The 16,069-nt window shown below is 34.6% G+C and overlaps 1 protein-coding gene across 1 annotated transcript; it reads right to left on the bottom strand.

The window, feature by feature from the left end:
• Positions 1-238: 238 nt before the first annotated feature.
• On the bottom strand, positions 239-12,184 carry LOC140766087 (proline-rich receptor-like protein kinase PERK15). The gene is made up of 9 exons (XM_073105499.1): positions 11,962-12,184; positions 11,743-11,840; positions 7,944-8,510; positions 7,476-7,562; positions 7,289-7,359; positions 1,763-1,839; positions 1,411-1,570; positions 1,171-1,332; positions 239-892 (listed from the first exon to the last, which is right to left on the bottom strand). The coding sequence occupies exons 1-9, from the start codon at positions 12,066-12,068 to the stop codon at positions 776-778; spliced, it is 1,446 nt and encodes a 481-aa protein (XP_072961600.1). The 5' UTR covers positions 12,069-12,184; the 3' UTR covers positions 239-775.
• Between the last annotated feature and the right edge of the window lie 3,885 nt (positions 12,185-16,069).

Below are 16,069 nucleotides of genomic sequence, written 5' to 3'. Positions count from 1 at the left end.
TACAAGTTGAATTCAAGTCGAATCTAACTCAAAATCCAAATATACTTTCAAATAGATGTCTTTTTTAGAGTTATTTTAGTTGGATATTAAGTTCAAAAATAGTTTTGGTTAAGATAGCACCAAAATGGGAAACTTTAAACAGAGGAGAACTTCAAACAAATGATGTGAATAGGAACTAAGAAATAAGTAGAAATGAGGACCCTTGAAAAAAATGAAGTTAAAAAAAAGGCTCACTGTATTGGGTTGGTAAAATGTACTTGTAAAGCAACCCTTGGCAGATATAGGGAACGAAGTATCTCTTCAGATTAAAGAGTATGTATTACAAGATATCACTTACATAAAAAATTTCTTATACAAGAATAGGGTACATATACAAAGGTATCAGTTAAGGCCTAGTTTGCTTTGAATTCAGGGCCGCCCTTAAACTGGTTCAGGAATTCCCTCTTCAAGTTCAATCTTCAAAAAATCTTTTTTTATATCTAATCAAGTTCTCTTCAAAAAATCTAGACTAATAGATAAAACCAACTAATCAAGTTCGGGACTTAGCCTCAAACCAAACAAGACCTGAAAGGCCCACATTATCAACATACACTATACACAAAAATTTCCAACTTCTCTATCAACTATCTACTGCCATTTTGGACTTTATACACTTAATTTTTTCTTGATATATAAGAGGATTCCTAACAGATGCAAATGACAAACAATACTCCATTCTCAACATACTAACTTTTTTCAACATGCGTTATCAACCGCAAGATGTCTTCCAGTATTATCATGAAGTTGATTGTGTTTGTATCGATACCATGTCTGCATGTAGTGTGCTTTGACCTGATTGAAATTCCCCGCTGAGATTATCGAGAGGTAGATGCCCTTCTAAAGCCAGGACTATCTGCATCAAGATTAAGGTCATTGAGTTAACAGTGCAGCACAGGTAATTGAACAGCTGCAAAAGAAGGGATAGAATGGTTTCATTAGGCTTTACTAGGTGTTTGTGTTTCTTGCTTCACATGCAGATAGACATGGAATTGCAAAGGACTATAGTTAGGTGGGCAGGTTTTCTACAATTGCATGTCCCAGAAGGAGTTGGTTGGAACCAATAGGGCCTAGTCTTCATTTTAAGATGTTCAACATAAACATGAAAGAAAAAGAAACTGCTATGCAAAGTACTTGGCTCATTTGTGGCCGCCATCTTGCTGACTGTTGCACAGAAGCAGCAGCACAGACAATCATTCGCTTCATCTGAATAGGATCATAATTTTCTTTTAAACGCGGATCAATGAGGGCATCATATTTGTCATGTTCCAGTGCTTCTGCAAGCAAAGGTGTTGCCTGAAAAAGTTGGCAAACTTATGCGTCAAAGGCAACAAGTTGAAGCCATAGTAATCTGAAATAGGAAGTGACACCTACCCAGTCAACCAAGCCTTGAGGCATAGTAGTACCAGCTGATGTACTTGGTTGTAGAACAGGCTTTCTTCCAGTGACAAGCTCTAGAAGCATTACTCCAAAGGAGTAAACATCAGATTTCTCCGTCAGCTGTCCAGTAGAAGCATATTCTGGAGCAAGATACCTGTAATTATTGAAGCAATGCATGAACACAGCTGCAAATTTGTTGCCCTATTGATATTTCTTTCTTCTCATTCTGGTATGGTGGAAATTCTTTATTTTCACTTGTTGCCTTGTCCTCTAGTAAGTGGTTTAACATTATGCAGTCCAATACTTGCATATAGTGAAATTCAGTAACAATGAGTATCACACCTACCCGAAAGTTCCCATTACACGAGTTGAAATATGAGTCTCGTCCTCGAGAAAAAACTTTGAAATCCCAAAATCTGCAACCTAGATACAACTTCCAAAATGTAAACCATGTAAAACATTGCATAAATCTCAAAGTATTTATTAATAGTATCATACAGAAATTGCTACTATTATATCATAATGGCAAAATTGCATAATTGGTTAAAGACAGTAGAGATAGGATGAGTCAAACAATGTAACATTTTAACCATCTACCAGCCAAACCAAATGTGGTACAAGTATGCTTGGATCCTTCTTGGTTTGGCATGTTATTGCATTTTATCAACCTCACATTGCTTCAAGTATGACATAGGGTACAGGTAAAACAGGTAAAGAAGTAAACTGGAAAAGATGTCCATGTCCACCTTGATTATGAAGTCTAATGACAAGACTCATTTCCTCATCCCAGGAGGAATATTGATACTTAAATGTCATAGATCTTGATTGTCAGAACCAAAATATTAAAAAAAAAAAAGGGGGGGGGGGGGGGGGGGGGGGGGGGGGGAGGTTGAGAGAGGAGGGTGCACGTGCTCTGCACGTGCAGCCCTCCCCTCTCCCTCTCCAGCACGCATCGTGGCGCAGAGAGAGAGAGAAAATCACGCCTAATCCGGATCGGATTAGATCTAGATTTTCTCTTTAATCTATAAATTAGGCTTAATTATCTCTCTCTCTCTCTCTTTTCTTCCTCCTTCACCGACGGAGTTGTCGCCGTGGAATCGGCCAGCCGGAGCCAGCAGAGACCACCACACGACTCCCCCGTAAGCCCTCTCTCACCCCTCTAATTTAATTAAATTTTAAATGAGAAAATCCGAAATTACCTGATTTGGGGGTTTTCGGCCTCGTTGGCAAATCGGGCCGGCCGGCGGCTTCGAGTCGCGGCCGCTACCTCCGGATCCCGTCAGGAACTGAGGGTGCGCCGGCGAACCTCCGCAGTGGCGGCCGCCGGCGTCGCCTTCTTCTTCTTCTTCTTCCTTCTTTCCTCTCTTTTTCTTTCTCTCTCTTCGGTTTGGGGAAGACAGACTCGGGTTGCCCGCAACCCGAGTCTGATCTTCTCCCGTTAGTGATGGATTCGGGTCGGGTTGGATCCGAATCCAAGGAACCCGACCCGGTTCCATTATCTAATTGGATTGGGCCTTGGCCCAATCCATTTATGAAATTGTTTTGGGTGGGCTGCGGGCCAACTGCAGCCCAACCCAATTGATTTGAGTTTATTTTAGCCCAAATTAATTATTCTTAGGTTAAATTGTATAAACATTTTTAATAATTGTTTTGATTAAAAAAAATGATATTGTTATTTATTATTTAAGGTGGTGATTTTTAGTACGTGGGCTAGAGATTTGAGATTTTGGTTGTCTTGCCTAGACTCAGGTGAGTGGGTTCACTCACGTATTTATTTTATTGTATTTCGTATTTTTGTCAGACCATGTAAATTTTCTATGTGCAAATTATTTATTTCACCCCCATGTGTAAAAATTAAATTGTTGCAATTTCTGTGTGCAAGTCTATTTATTTGATCCGTACATACGAAAATTTAATTGTTTTATTTTCTGTGTGCATTTAATTATTATATTCAGTGCATCACCATACTTCGTGCTAATATTGAAATTTGTGAAAAGAAAAATGAGACTAGTATTGATATGACTTAGATAACAGTCCCGGTATAAATCGTTTGCGATTTTCCGTGGTGACTCAAGTCTATCTGGAAGTCCAGGGAAAAGTCCTAAATTAGATCACTGCGGTGACTTCCTTAGGTGACTATGACAGGGTTAGGGAACAGTCCTAGAAAAAATGAGAAAACTTTTTAGGTGACTCTAACTTCTCTCAACGGTTAGAGGAAAAGACAGAGTGTGTTGATCACAGGGTGATACCCTCTGATGACCCTAACCGGATCAGCTATGAAGAAAAATCCCGAGCGTCATCTCGAGGTGACTTCTAGTTGATGTGGATCCATAGGGTTTAGACCCATTGAGACATATGACAGTATAAATATCAAAAAGATGTAATATGTTGGAAAACGTGCAAGATTACAAGTTGTGACATTTCTATATTATTACCATTGTTATTATGTAGAGAGCATGCCTATTGCATACTATGATGGATATTGTTGCTTTTAGTTAATTTATTCAGCATTAATATGTTTTAAAATTTATTTGGTTCGAGTGGATTCCACTCACTGAGCTATAGTTGTTGGCTCACGAGTTCTATTGTTTTTTGTATTTGTTTATTTATTTCAGGTAATAGTCAGCGGGGCGACTGAGCGTGATGTACCCGGATTCCACCTCCACTTAGGATTCACCTATTTACCTTTCCGCTCTTTTAGATTTTGTGCTTTAGATTAGAAGATTTTATTTTATTTTATTTTAGTTTAGAGACTCAAAAACATTAACATTGTTTATTTTATTTCAATTGCATTTAGTAATAAAATTTTAATAAAGCACATTCTCATTTTATTTATTTATCTTGTCATCGTATACGTAGAGAGTATTATTAAGGTTTCGTGCATCTCAAGCATATTGAGATGCATGGCCGGTCATGATTCCTATTTTGGGTCGTGACATTGATTTTGGATCTAGATCAGGTCCTACTGTATTAACGATATGACTCCTTGGATTAGAGCCTTAGAGTCAAACTAGTTAGTGGATTTAGTGGTATAATTGACCCGCCTGGCCTTTGTTAGGGGGATACACCAGGTAGAGGTGTCCCTGTTGGACACGTTGTGGACATGGACACGCATCGGACACGTGTCCGACACAGGTCCAATGTATCCTTAAATAAAAAAAAATAAAAAAAATTTGGACACCGGTTGGACACGGGCGGGACACTGCAGGAGGGATCTAAACTGCATTAACGGGTCGTGTTTGGATTTTCTGTTAACCCGAAAATAATAACCAAACCCCCCTCCCAAGGAAATCTCTTTGCCCTAAATCTCTATCACCTGCGACGGACGGTGGCGACAGACAACTGGCTGTGACAAACGAGCGACTGCAACGGACAAGCGGTTGCGACGGACTAAGCACGACAAGTAGCTACGACAGTCGAGCGATTGAGCAGCTTCTTTGAGATCGAGAAGCAAGGATTCTCTCTCTTCTTCTCTCAAGCAGACCTCTCTCTCTCCTTCCTTTTCTCTCTGCAAGCATACCTCTCTCTCTCTCTCCCTTCCTCCCCGCAAGCAAATCTCTCATTTAAAGCCTTTCATTTTTTTCCTTTTTTTTTAATACCAATAGGACTTAATTTAAATTTCTAATGTCTATACATTAATCCCAATTAGTGTGATAAACTGATAACGTGATAGGTAGATAGGGTGATATTGCTTTAATGATTAATTTGATATTGCAATATTTGATTCTGTGATATAAAAGTCTGTTAAATTTGTTAATCTTCTACTACATATTTCTCTAGTAATGTAGTTTTAATGTAGTCTTATTTTTAGTTCTTATAGTTTGATGTATACTTTTTAGTTCTTATAGTTTAATGAATACTTCTTAGTTCTTATAGCTTCATGTATACTTTTCAAATCTTATAGCTTGATGTATACTTAGTATTTTGAATAATACTTTTTAGTTATTATAGCTTAATGTATGTGTATTTTACACTATTAATTACAAACTTTTGTTTTAGATGTATTAATAATTATATATTATTTTATTATTTATTTATTTCTCCGTGTCTTATGCCGTTTCTATTTTTTCAAAATTTGTCGTGTCGCCATGTTCGTATTGTGTTGTGTCCATATCTCGTATTCGTGTCCGTATCCATGCTTCATAAGATTCAAGGAGAATCTTAATTCCTCTTAATTCATTGAATCACTTTGCTTTACTAGATAATAACTGCCTGAACCAATCTAAAAGTACTTGATCATTGCTCATCATGTTTCTCTGACCTTATATTACACAGTACAGTTTTCAATCGTAGCTGTCCATACTCGACCAATGAATCATCTATTGGTTGCTAGCATTTAATACTTAAATAGGTTCTCATCTAGCATAAGGCTCAAAGAACAGTATTTTGTGCACTGATTATACAATGTCTTCATGTGATGTGGCAGGTCAGGTGGAACGCCTTCCTCTTCTGTCCTTAATAATCACAAAAAACACATACTTGATTTTTTGGATTTTTCTTGCACCCTACAGTCTGTCTTTGTCAAGGTGAAACCAAAGCAGTCCCTCGCTTGGAAGCTACTCTTTGAGTAATGCTTCCATGTTAGGTCAATATATTTTGTATTCTTATTATCACTAGTTGTGTTTTCTCCTCCTGCTATGCAAATAGTTCTGTTCTCAAACTTGAACTCCAAATCAAAGAGAATCTAAGTCAAATATCATATATTGACTTCATAATGTGATTTCTGGATAGGGATGAGATTGTCCAGTTGATATCAAACTGCAGGTAGGTGATGCAAGATCACTCACATGCTTTGTTATCAACTGATAAAGAGAAGCGTGAACTATATTTTCAAATCCATTAATTCACAGAATATGATAGAGAGTGTCTTTCTTTAGATTGTTGTCACTTTACCAAAGGGATCAATAAATAAGCACCCAAAACTCAAAGGTTGGAAAGGAAAGGAAAAATCTCAATATTATTGGAAAATAAAGGAACTAGTCTGACCACAAGATTGCAAAAGTATTTGCATAGAAAACTAAGAATCTAACCATAATTAGAGAAAGGGATGGACTTTTCTACAATATAAACTTGTGAAAAAACTTACTGAATCATATATTAAGTTATGCTAATCAAGCAGGAACAAATGGAATCAAATTCCAACTTCCATACAGAAAGTTATTTGGTAAACAATTCTTTCTAGAAATAGAAAATAACTATTTTTAAGGCCCTACACAATTGAATTTTTTTAAAAAAAAGAAAAAGACATCCTTAGTTATAGTCCTTTGGCCACAATTATTTTTACTAGTAATCGTGTTTCCTATAGTAATTAAATTTCATTCAATTCTTAGCACGTCCTACCTACTTGGTTTCCTATGCAAACTGCTAATCACGCTTCTGAATATCAATTATATTGCATTGGTTGCTCACACGGGTGGTCAGTCTTAATTTTTCGAATGTTCTCCCTACCACCAATTCTTCTTCGTTCTCATCTTGATAGATTCTTAGCTGCAACCCTATCTTTGATAATTTCATGTTTTCTGTTGCCCAATCTCTCATAAGTTTTCCTAATGAGAATCAAAGACGACCAAGTCTTGGTGAAAGAGTTCATGGGCTCTTTATTTCTACAGCTTTTATAAGATGATGAGTAACTTTTGTATAATAATAGACATATCTTACTTTGGATATAGGCTATTAAGAGACCACATAAAGTGTTATCCTCTCATCTTTTCCTTTTACTCAGATGTTCTATGTAAAACTTGTCTTGTTTCTTGTTATTTGAATTACAACCTGAGAAATCTCAACTGGTCCTTTTCTTATAAATTTCCAATGGATAGATTCCAACAGATAACAAAATGGAAAAACAAAGCAATATAGAGATAGTTGTTCGTACCTTTGCCTCAAATGAATCATTTAGTAGTATATTGGCTGACTTAACATCACGATGGATGATTTTAGGTTGACCTACGAATAAAAGCAAAGAACAGTTAAAGCATACATAATCCTCACTTATGAATGTACATAATGTAGTTGTATAATATTGATAAATGAAAAATTGAAGTTGATAGGAAGAAACTCACAGTCCTCATGCAAATAGGCAAGCCCCTTTGCAGAACCCAAAGAAACTTTATATCTCTTAGCCCAATTCAAGGCAGATTTACCATTCCCTACAAAAAGCAGATAATCACAGAACATCTCGATATAAAGTGATATGTCAAGTTACCATTCTACATTAGATTACTTAAAGATTAGTTATAAATTTTAAAATGAACTAAATGTCATCTATATTTCCCCACATTTATTTTTTGCATAATAGAGGGTTTTATCCATTCTTAAGAGTTAAGACCCTTATTTAGGTGCATATCCCTCTAAACTTATATTTATGTGTATGCTCCTCTGCTTTAAAGGAGCACATATATGTGCAATTGAATGATTCCAGAGCAATATGCATATAAGATATTGCAAAATTCATTAGCCAAGCATCATACTGTTTTAGTCTTTGCAAGAAATAATTGGTTATAAATTGAGATGTCAGATGATAGGCTTACTGTGCAGGTGGAACTCCAGGGTGTTGTTTGAAACATACTCGTATACGAGCAATCTTTTTTGGTTGTTACTGATACAATATCCAATCAGTGATACAAGGTGCTTATGATGCACATGACTAATGATATCGATCTCTGCCTGAAAGTTGTCGTTGCCAGATCTACTCTCGTCTTTCAACTTCTTAACTGCAACTTCTTTGCCATTCGCCAGCGTACCTTTGTACACCAATCCATAACCACCTTTACCTATTAGATTTACAGTTGAGAAGTCATTTGTCGCTGCTGCTAACTCTTCATAGGAGAAGCGGGTCTTGCCAAAGGAAACTGCGTCCGGGATGCGAGATTCAATTGGCAAATTCCCTCTAGCAATTTCTGAAACAAACCCAGAATGCGGGCTACTAGAAGCCACTGCTGGCAGAGAGGGAACTGATCTAGTTTGAGTACTGGAACCAGAATCTGTGACAATATAAACCACAACCGATGGATTTACTTGAGGAACTGCAACTGGAGCTGGAAGTTGAGGATTAGTATGCTGCACCTCCTTTGATTTCTCATTGTTACAAGGGCTCACTGTAGAAGAACAATAGTCTTTTAACATTAACTCTTAGAAAAGAAGGCATCTTGTTGAAGATATATAGCAGTGGTGCAAACCTCTTGTGACCTTTGGCAAATTGAATTGGTTGTTTGTTTATATTAGGGATGATCATACACATAGACCGGTGATTGAACTATAGGGTGATATAACTTAAATACTCTCAAGCAAGAAGAGAGGAAAAGAAATGACATACTAGCAGAAGCTAGCTACTGTAGAAATCGAGCGTTGGCCTTCTTCCTTCATCGCCTGGAGGAGATAGCAACAAGTGGAGTGCTAATGGAAGAAGAATTGTGGCTAGTGCTATATCAAGAGTAATAAGAAGGCATTCACTTCTGTCAGCTGATTTTGCTTCTTTTCCTTTTGTTATATATATATATATATATATATATATATATATATATATATATATATTGAGGACCATCCAAAATTCTGCATACCACATTCATCCTTTCAAACAAAAATTGGGCTTATACATCCTTTTAAATATTACGAATCAAATCTGGACCGATTTGAATATAAAAATATTATAAAAAATTTATATAATGGTAGCCTCGGAAGTTAGGGTTCTAATAGTTTTGATTTCACATAAATTGGAGGTTGGGAAGAAAAGATATAAATAAAATAGTAAAGAAATGTGAGAATTGAACAGATTAATAATTATGCGACGTTGCAACGGTTGTCGAAGGGGGGCGAACAACTATAAGGCACGGTGGCTCATAATGGTGGTTAGGGTTTGGAGGTAGAATTGTGGTTCTAAATTAGATATCCTCTTAGGAAAATAAACGGTTATGATTAATTTACTTCTGCTCCTATATTATTTTACTCTTCCTTGTAAGATAAACTCAAGACTAAACTAATTTCTCAATACTTGGATGCTTGGATTAATAAAAAAAAAAAGAAACTCAGCCTCTCTATATAAAGAGGTTGGGTACAATTAATTATAATTATACTAGTCCTAACAATTTATACGACTCGAATTAGGACTTGCTTAAGAGCATCTCCAACTGGGCTCCAAAACACTAAATTTGGAGCCCGGTGAAGAGCTTCAAATGGGGCTCCAAATTTGGAGCCCAGCTCCAATATTATTTAACTTTTAAAAATCCCAATTTTGCCTTACAAAAGCTTAATTCAAAATTTTAAATTGAATATATAATTAGTTTTACTAATCAATTTTTAACAAAAATAGTACCATTGGAAATGTCTTATCGAGATCTTTAAATGAGTCTAATATTAAATTATTTAAGTTATTTAAATTTTTTATTTTGTATAATATAATTTCAATGCGTTTAATTAAAAAATAGTAATTTAAAATTATTTTTGAAACAATTGAATATTAGTCTTATTATAAAGATATCTATGAGAGTTTTCTAACCATATAAATAAAAATAATAATATTAAGATGACTTATTAAGTGATTTAAAATATAATATATAAATATATATTATATTAATTAAATAATAAATATAGAGTCCGGTGCATTAGAGTGCACGGAGCATTTGACTCTATTTTAGAGCCTCCCTTAGAGATGCTCATAGCCTTATATGACTTAATTAGGCTTGTCTTTGAGGCTTACATGACTTAATTGAACTTGTCTTAAATATTTATATGACTTAATTAGATTTACATGACTTAACTAGACTTATTTTAAGAGCTTATATAAGAGATAAGCATAATTTAATTAAAAAATAAATAGACTCGATCCATCGAGTCCAATGACTCCATATCCGACCTGACTCGATTCACATCAATCCGCTATGCTTCCGACTACTTTGTCCTCGAGGAATCTATAGTGGGTAAATTTAACTAACAAAATGACATTTTTGAAAGAGCACAATGATTTCAATGACAATTATGATATTTTAATTTTTCATTAGAAATTTCAAGGCGGATGACCAACGACAGACGGTCGTAAAATAGGGTAGTTGTTGGAGGAAGGTGATAGCTAAGGTTTGAAAGCTCGAAAGATTTTACGACTAGGATCTACTCTTAGAAAGATAAAGACAATCTAATGGCTATAATAAAAGATAAAAACGAAAAGAATAACTTGGCTAAACTAAGATTCATTCAATGCATAATTATCAAGCCCTATTTTATAGGAGTATAAATCTCTAACATATTAGATCTACATATGGATTATCCAATTTATTTAAAATTTAAAATAAGAAGATAAAATTAACTAACTCAAGTTAACTCGACTTGACTAACCTAACCCATATGATCGGATCATAACAATCCATCACACTTCTGACACCTTATCCTTAAGGTGACTAATTTTAGATTTTATTTAGCTTAATTGATGGATAAAATTTCCTCATTCTTCTTTTTATATCCTTTTATGTTTACTTTTATAGTAGCATTTATGACAACTTTTCCAAAATAAACTATAATTCGTCTTCTTTAATACTTTCAAAACCCACTTCTATGAGAACAGGAAAAGTGAAAATAAGAGAAATTTTATTTAGTTAGTCAATTTTTTTTAATAATATTTCTAACAGAAGTTCTAATTGAGGAGGTGTTAATGATACAATTAAATAATCCAAAGATGTATGTGTCCATCTTTTCTCTTAAGTAGATGAAAATATTACTACGGAGTGATAGTTGAAGGGGTTAAAATATAATTAACCCTATTTTCTAACCCTCACATTAACGTGAGAAGGATGAATTGCTAGACTGTGCTATGACAGAGTTGGCCTCTTTCTTATGACATTGTGAGCCTATTTGTCTTATGTATTCAAGAAGAGAAGATTACATAGCCTACTAATTCTAAACTTCGTATATAATCTATAGAAATTAGTCAGTTTTGACCAGCATCGTAGACGAAAAACAAGCTTCATACTTGTACCCTTGAATATTAATTACTATCCTAAGACGAAGTGCCTTCTTTGCAGGTTTGGCTTTACCTTTGTTCGCACGTCTCTCAGTTTCCGAAAACATTTAATATGCTCGTAAGTTCCTAATTATGATTCTAAAAATCTTTGTCTGAAAGATATAATCATATCCAATTTCCCAGTAACTCCAACATATATGTATATATATATATATATATATAGGACATATTTGCAAGCTCTTCATCAGATATGCAGAAAAAAGCAATCGAAAAGAAAGAACGAAGGAAAGAAATTGTAGTAGTTCTTGAGCTTCGCCTGTTACTAAACCCACACAGCTGATAAAGAAGAGATTTTTAACGAAAAGAGGAGCTATTCGTACCACACCATGGCAGAGTGTAAGGAAATCGAATAAGCGTCCAAACTGCTGGAATACAACAATCCGCCAAACCCTTGCCCCCAAAGCAGCGGAACGCAGCCCTAGCAAAACAAATTCACCAGTTTAACAAAGAGATTATCCGAAGAAATTTAATCTCTTCTGCAAAAAGGAAAACTTGGGTATAATAAATTTTCCAGAGAGAGAGAGAGAAGTTTGCATTACACAATGATCCCCAAGCAAAGGCCGACGGCGGAGAATGGGAGCAAGACGACGGCGAAGGGAAACTGGACGAATATGATGAGCAGTGTACGGAAAATTACTTTGCACATCTTTCTTCGTTAACTTTAACCTTGCACTTGGCGGACATTCAAGAAGAGAAGCGAGCTCTCTCTATCGTTAAGTAGGTAACCAGCCGGCCCTCGACGGAAGTCAACATCGCCGTTCCTTCGGGGTCCGTTAGACTCGTGGAAGATTTGTTAAGAATAATTTTATTCTCACCTTATAAATATAAACTAGATATATCTATAACTTCAACTCATATTTTATTATTTAAATGAGTTATATAACAATTTACGTTACGTTTAATTGGAATAGAAATTTTACTTAAAATACGTGCCATAATTTTATTACATCTCACTACGTGTGATAAGATTTTATACGTAATTTATCACCTGATTTTTTTAATGGTAAATTTGACTATGTATAAGTTGCAAAATATATTTAAAAAATCTTAATTTATGAATAAATATCTCTTATTCAGGAATTAAACGCCACCTTATCTGTATCAGTAGGAATCACCAACCTTTGAATAAGTCCGATTGGCCGGGTGCACAAAATCAACAACAATTTATCAATAACACCTTATATTTTAGTGATTTTATGATTAACTTATTCTCTCTCTGAGTTATTAGTAATGTGACTAGGGGTGAAAATAGGTTCTAATTCAATTTCGTATTGGAGTTTTGACTAATACTAATATAGATTAACACTTTAACATCAGCATATTGAATCAATTTTCATAATATATATATATATATATATATATATATATATATATATATATATATATATATATATGTAACTATTTTTTTTATACCTTTACATGAATTTCTTCTCTATTTGTTTTTATATTTGTTAAATAATTGTTATCTTTTTGTATATCACTAGTTCTTATGGATTTAAATAACAAATACTACTATATGTGTATGTATTTAGCAGATATATTAATTAAGTTCACTATCCCTATCGACATGCAGAGCCGGAAAATAATATCAATACAAATATGATATTATCCAGATTTTTCTTATAACAACACCCTCTTCAGGATTTTTTTTTCAATGGTATTTTTAATAAATTTGTTTAGTAACTTTACTTGTTGATTTAACTAAACTATGGTCTAAGATTAAGAATAGTTAACTAGTGAAAGTCAAACTAGGATTAGGGGTGGCAAAAATTAGTTCAACCCAATAACCGGTCTTTAAATGGGTTTAGGTTTAATCTAATTAGGTTCGGATCATAAATAGATTAATCCGTCTAACTCAATTAATAATTGGGTCGGGCTTATAGCACTAACTTATTTGACCTAATTTGAACCGTTTAAATTATACGGGTCGGGTTAGCAGGTTGACCCGTTAACTCTTACTATATATATATATATAATATATATATAACCCTAGCCCTCTCTATTCCGTCACACTCATTCTCATCTCTTCTTCCTAATCTTCTAGCACTATCACACGACGACACCATCAAACGATCGGCTTGCCTCATCTTCCTTTGGTCTTCCTCATGCCAACAACCCTAACCTAACTTTTATCCTCTTTTCAAATCCATCAAAATCTTTCACTGCGCAATGCCAACCGTCAGCACATTTCCCTGGGCAACTATACTAACAATGGTAGCACCCAATCTAGTTTCATCCTGGCCATCAATGGCATCATGGGTTGTAGTAACTCTCCCTCATGGGAAGAGGTGAAGGGCACCATCTATCCAACAGGTTTGTTAAGGATATACACTCACATCGTTCTTTTGGGTGTTTCTTGGCTAAAGCTAGACTTTTTCAGTAATGAGTTTTGTCCTTTTGTCTTGTTTTTTTTTGTCTTTATTTTTCTGGGCCTGACTGAATTGCTTTGATGAATTCATTTGGTATTATTGATGCTCTTAAGTTTATTTTTTTCTACTAATATGCATGCTCTATCAATTAATAATATTTGACATCAAGCAAGCATAGTTTATCTTCACCTATTATTGACAATAAGAGTTTTGTTTGGTAGGATAGAGCTTGAAGAAGGACTTTGACTGAGTTGGCAAATGTTGATTAATGTTGTATTTTGTTGATTAATTTGTTAGATTTTTTATGTATAATTATCCTTATCTGTGTTGTATAAACTATGTTAAATATGCTTGTTGATAAGTGTTAGTTTTGTGTTGATTAATCAGTTAGATTTTTAAAATATAATCATCCATGTTTATGTTGTATAAAACACATTAAATATGTAATTTTATTACAATGTCTAATAAGTAGATAATCAGGTTATAGTGAAATGGGCTTTCATGTTTCGTTTGATATGATAGAAATAGTGTTAGATTGAGTTCGGTAAATATGTTATGAAAGACAACTTGTTTGTTAAATAGGTTAAATAAGTCGTGTTATGCTATATATTTAATAAACGTGTCGTGCTTATGTTAGTATGATCTTGACTTAATCTGAACCCCACTAACCCGAACCGATTACCACTCGATAGGATGACTAATAGCTGATAAGAAAAAAAAAAAGGATCGAATTGTAATAGTCCAAAGAGAGTCTTAATAATAAAATATTAAAATTTAAGGTGTTATTTAAAATATTTCCTAAATAATAAATTTAGATTATTATTTAAATTGTCAAATCCAAACATACTCTCTCTAAAAAAAAAAAGGAAAAGAAAGAGTCCAAACTTAGAGCGATGCATCTCCTTGAAAAATGGTAAAGAAAGAGTCCAAAAAAAAGGATAAAGAAAGAGTCCAAATTTAAAGCTATGATAGATGCATGCTAATTATTTACTAAATGTAATTTTCTTCGTTGACTAGATATAGGGTATAACTAACAATTTGAAAAGGGTTATTTTATGAGGAGGGGATTTGGTGTTGGTTGTAGGATGTATGTCAATGTATTGATTATATGTGTCTAAGGGCTATGACAACATTTGAAAGAGATGGACGAAAAGAATTGAGTAGATTTGATCAAAGTCATTGGATTTGCGATTGATATATAACGGTACATCTGACGATACACTTGGATTAATAGTACAAAATCAGTCAACACTGAATACCAGTTTGACCTAGTTAACTAGTTACTTATATTTATTCCTAGACATTGATCTCTATTGATGTCCCTACTGAGATGCAGCAAACCTAAGACAATCCATTGATCTCTATTGCCAAGTCTATAGTCAAGCTATCAATTACGACAAATCCATCATCTTTTTTAGCTCAAAAGTGGTCACTAGCAAAAGGAGCCATGTAATCTCCACCTTTTATGTCAAACTCCTAGAGGGGTAAGAAAAATATCTTGGCAACTCTGATCCTATCTCACTCAAAATACAATGCCTAAAAATCTTTCTTATACAAGCTCAAGAAATGTCTAGTCAGATGAAAGGTAAGACGTCTCTCACATGCTAGTCGCATGGTTCTAACCAAGGCCGTCGTAAGCACCATTCTAGTCTATTTCATATCCAACGTCTTTTTACCGAAATCCATACTCAAGTCTCTTGATACCCTAATGCAAGATTTTTGGTAGGGCTTCACAAATGAGAATAAGATCTTCTACTTAAGGTATTGAAGCTTAATATGCCGACCAATCATGCATTGAGGCCTTCACATTAGGAGGTCACAGCTAACTAATAAAGCTCTTATTGCTAAGCTAGTCTAGAGGTTTCTCAACGATGAAGACAATATTCAGGCAAATCTACTGAAAATCAAATACCTCTCTAAAGGGTCTTACTGGATATTTAAGCCCTTATGTGCTTCCTTTTGGACTTGGTGCTCCATTTCTAAAAGTCAAGCAAACTCTTGGGAAACTAGTGAGATATGAGATTGGCAATAGAGGGTCAATTTTAATTATTGAAGACCCTTGGGTCCTATTTTTTGAACTCGCAAGCTCTCCCTATCTGGCCATATCAAGAAGGTAGAGAACTTGATCAATAGGAAATATATCAACTCTTTCCTCATAAGGTTGAAGCATTATAGCCAAAGTATCCATAAGTTCAACTTTGCTCGGTAAATGGGATCGATTAATTTAGACTGCAACCACTAGCAAAAACTAAAATTAGCCTATGCTGCCCTAACGAAG

This window comes from Typha angustifolia, chromosome 8 (assembly GCF_048772165.1).
Source record: "Typha angustifolia cultivar Huaian chromosome 8, ASM4877216v1, whole genome shotgun sequence".
Taxonomy (NCBI): domain Eukaryota; kingdom Viridiplantae; phylum Streptophyta; class Magnoliopsida; order Poales; family Typhaceae; genus Typha; species Typha angustifolia.
Note: the sequence above shows the minus strand (reverse complement) of the source record. Positions and strands in the feature narration are given on the sequence as shown.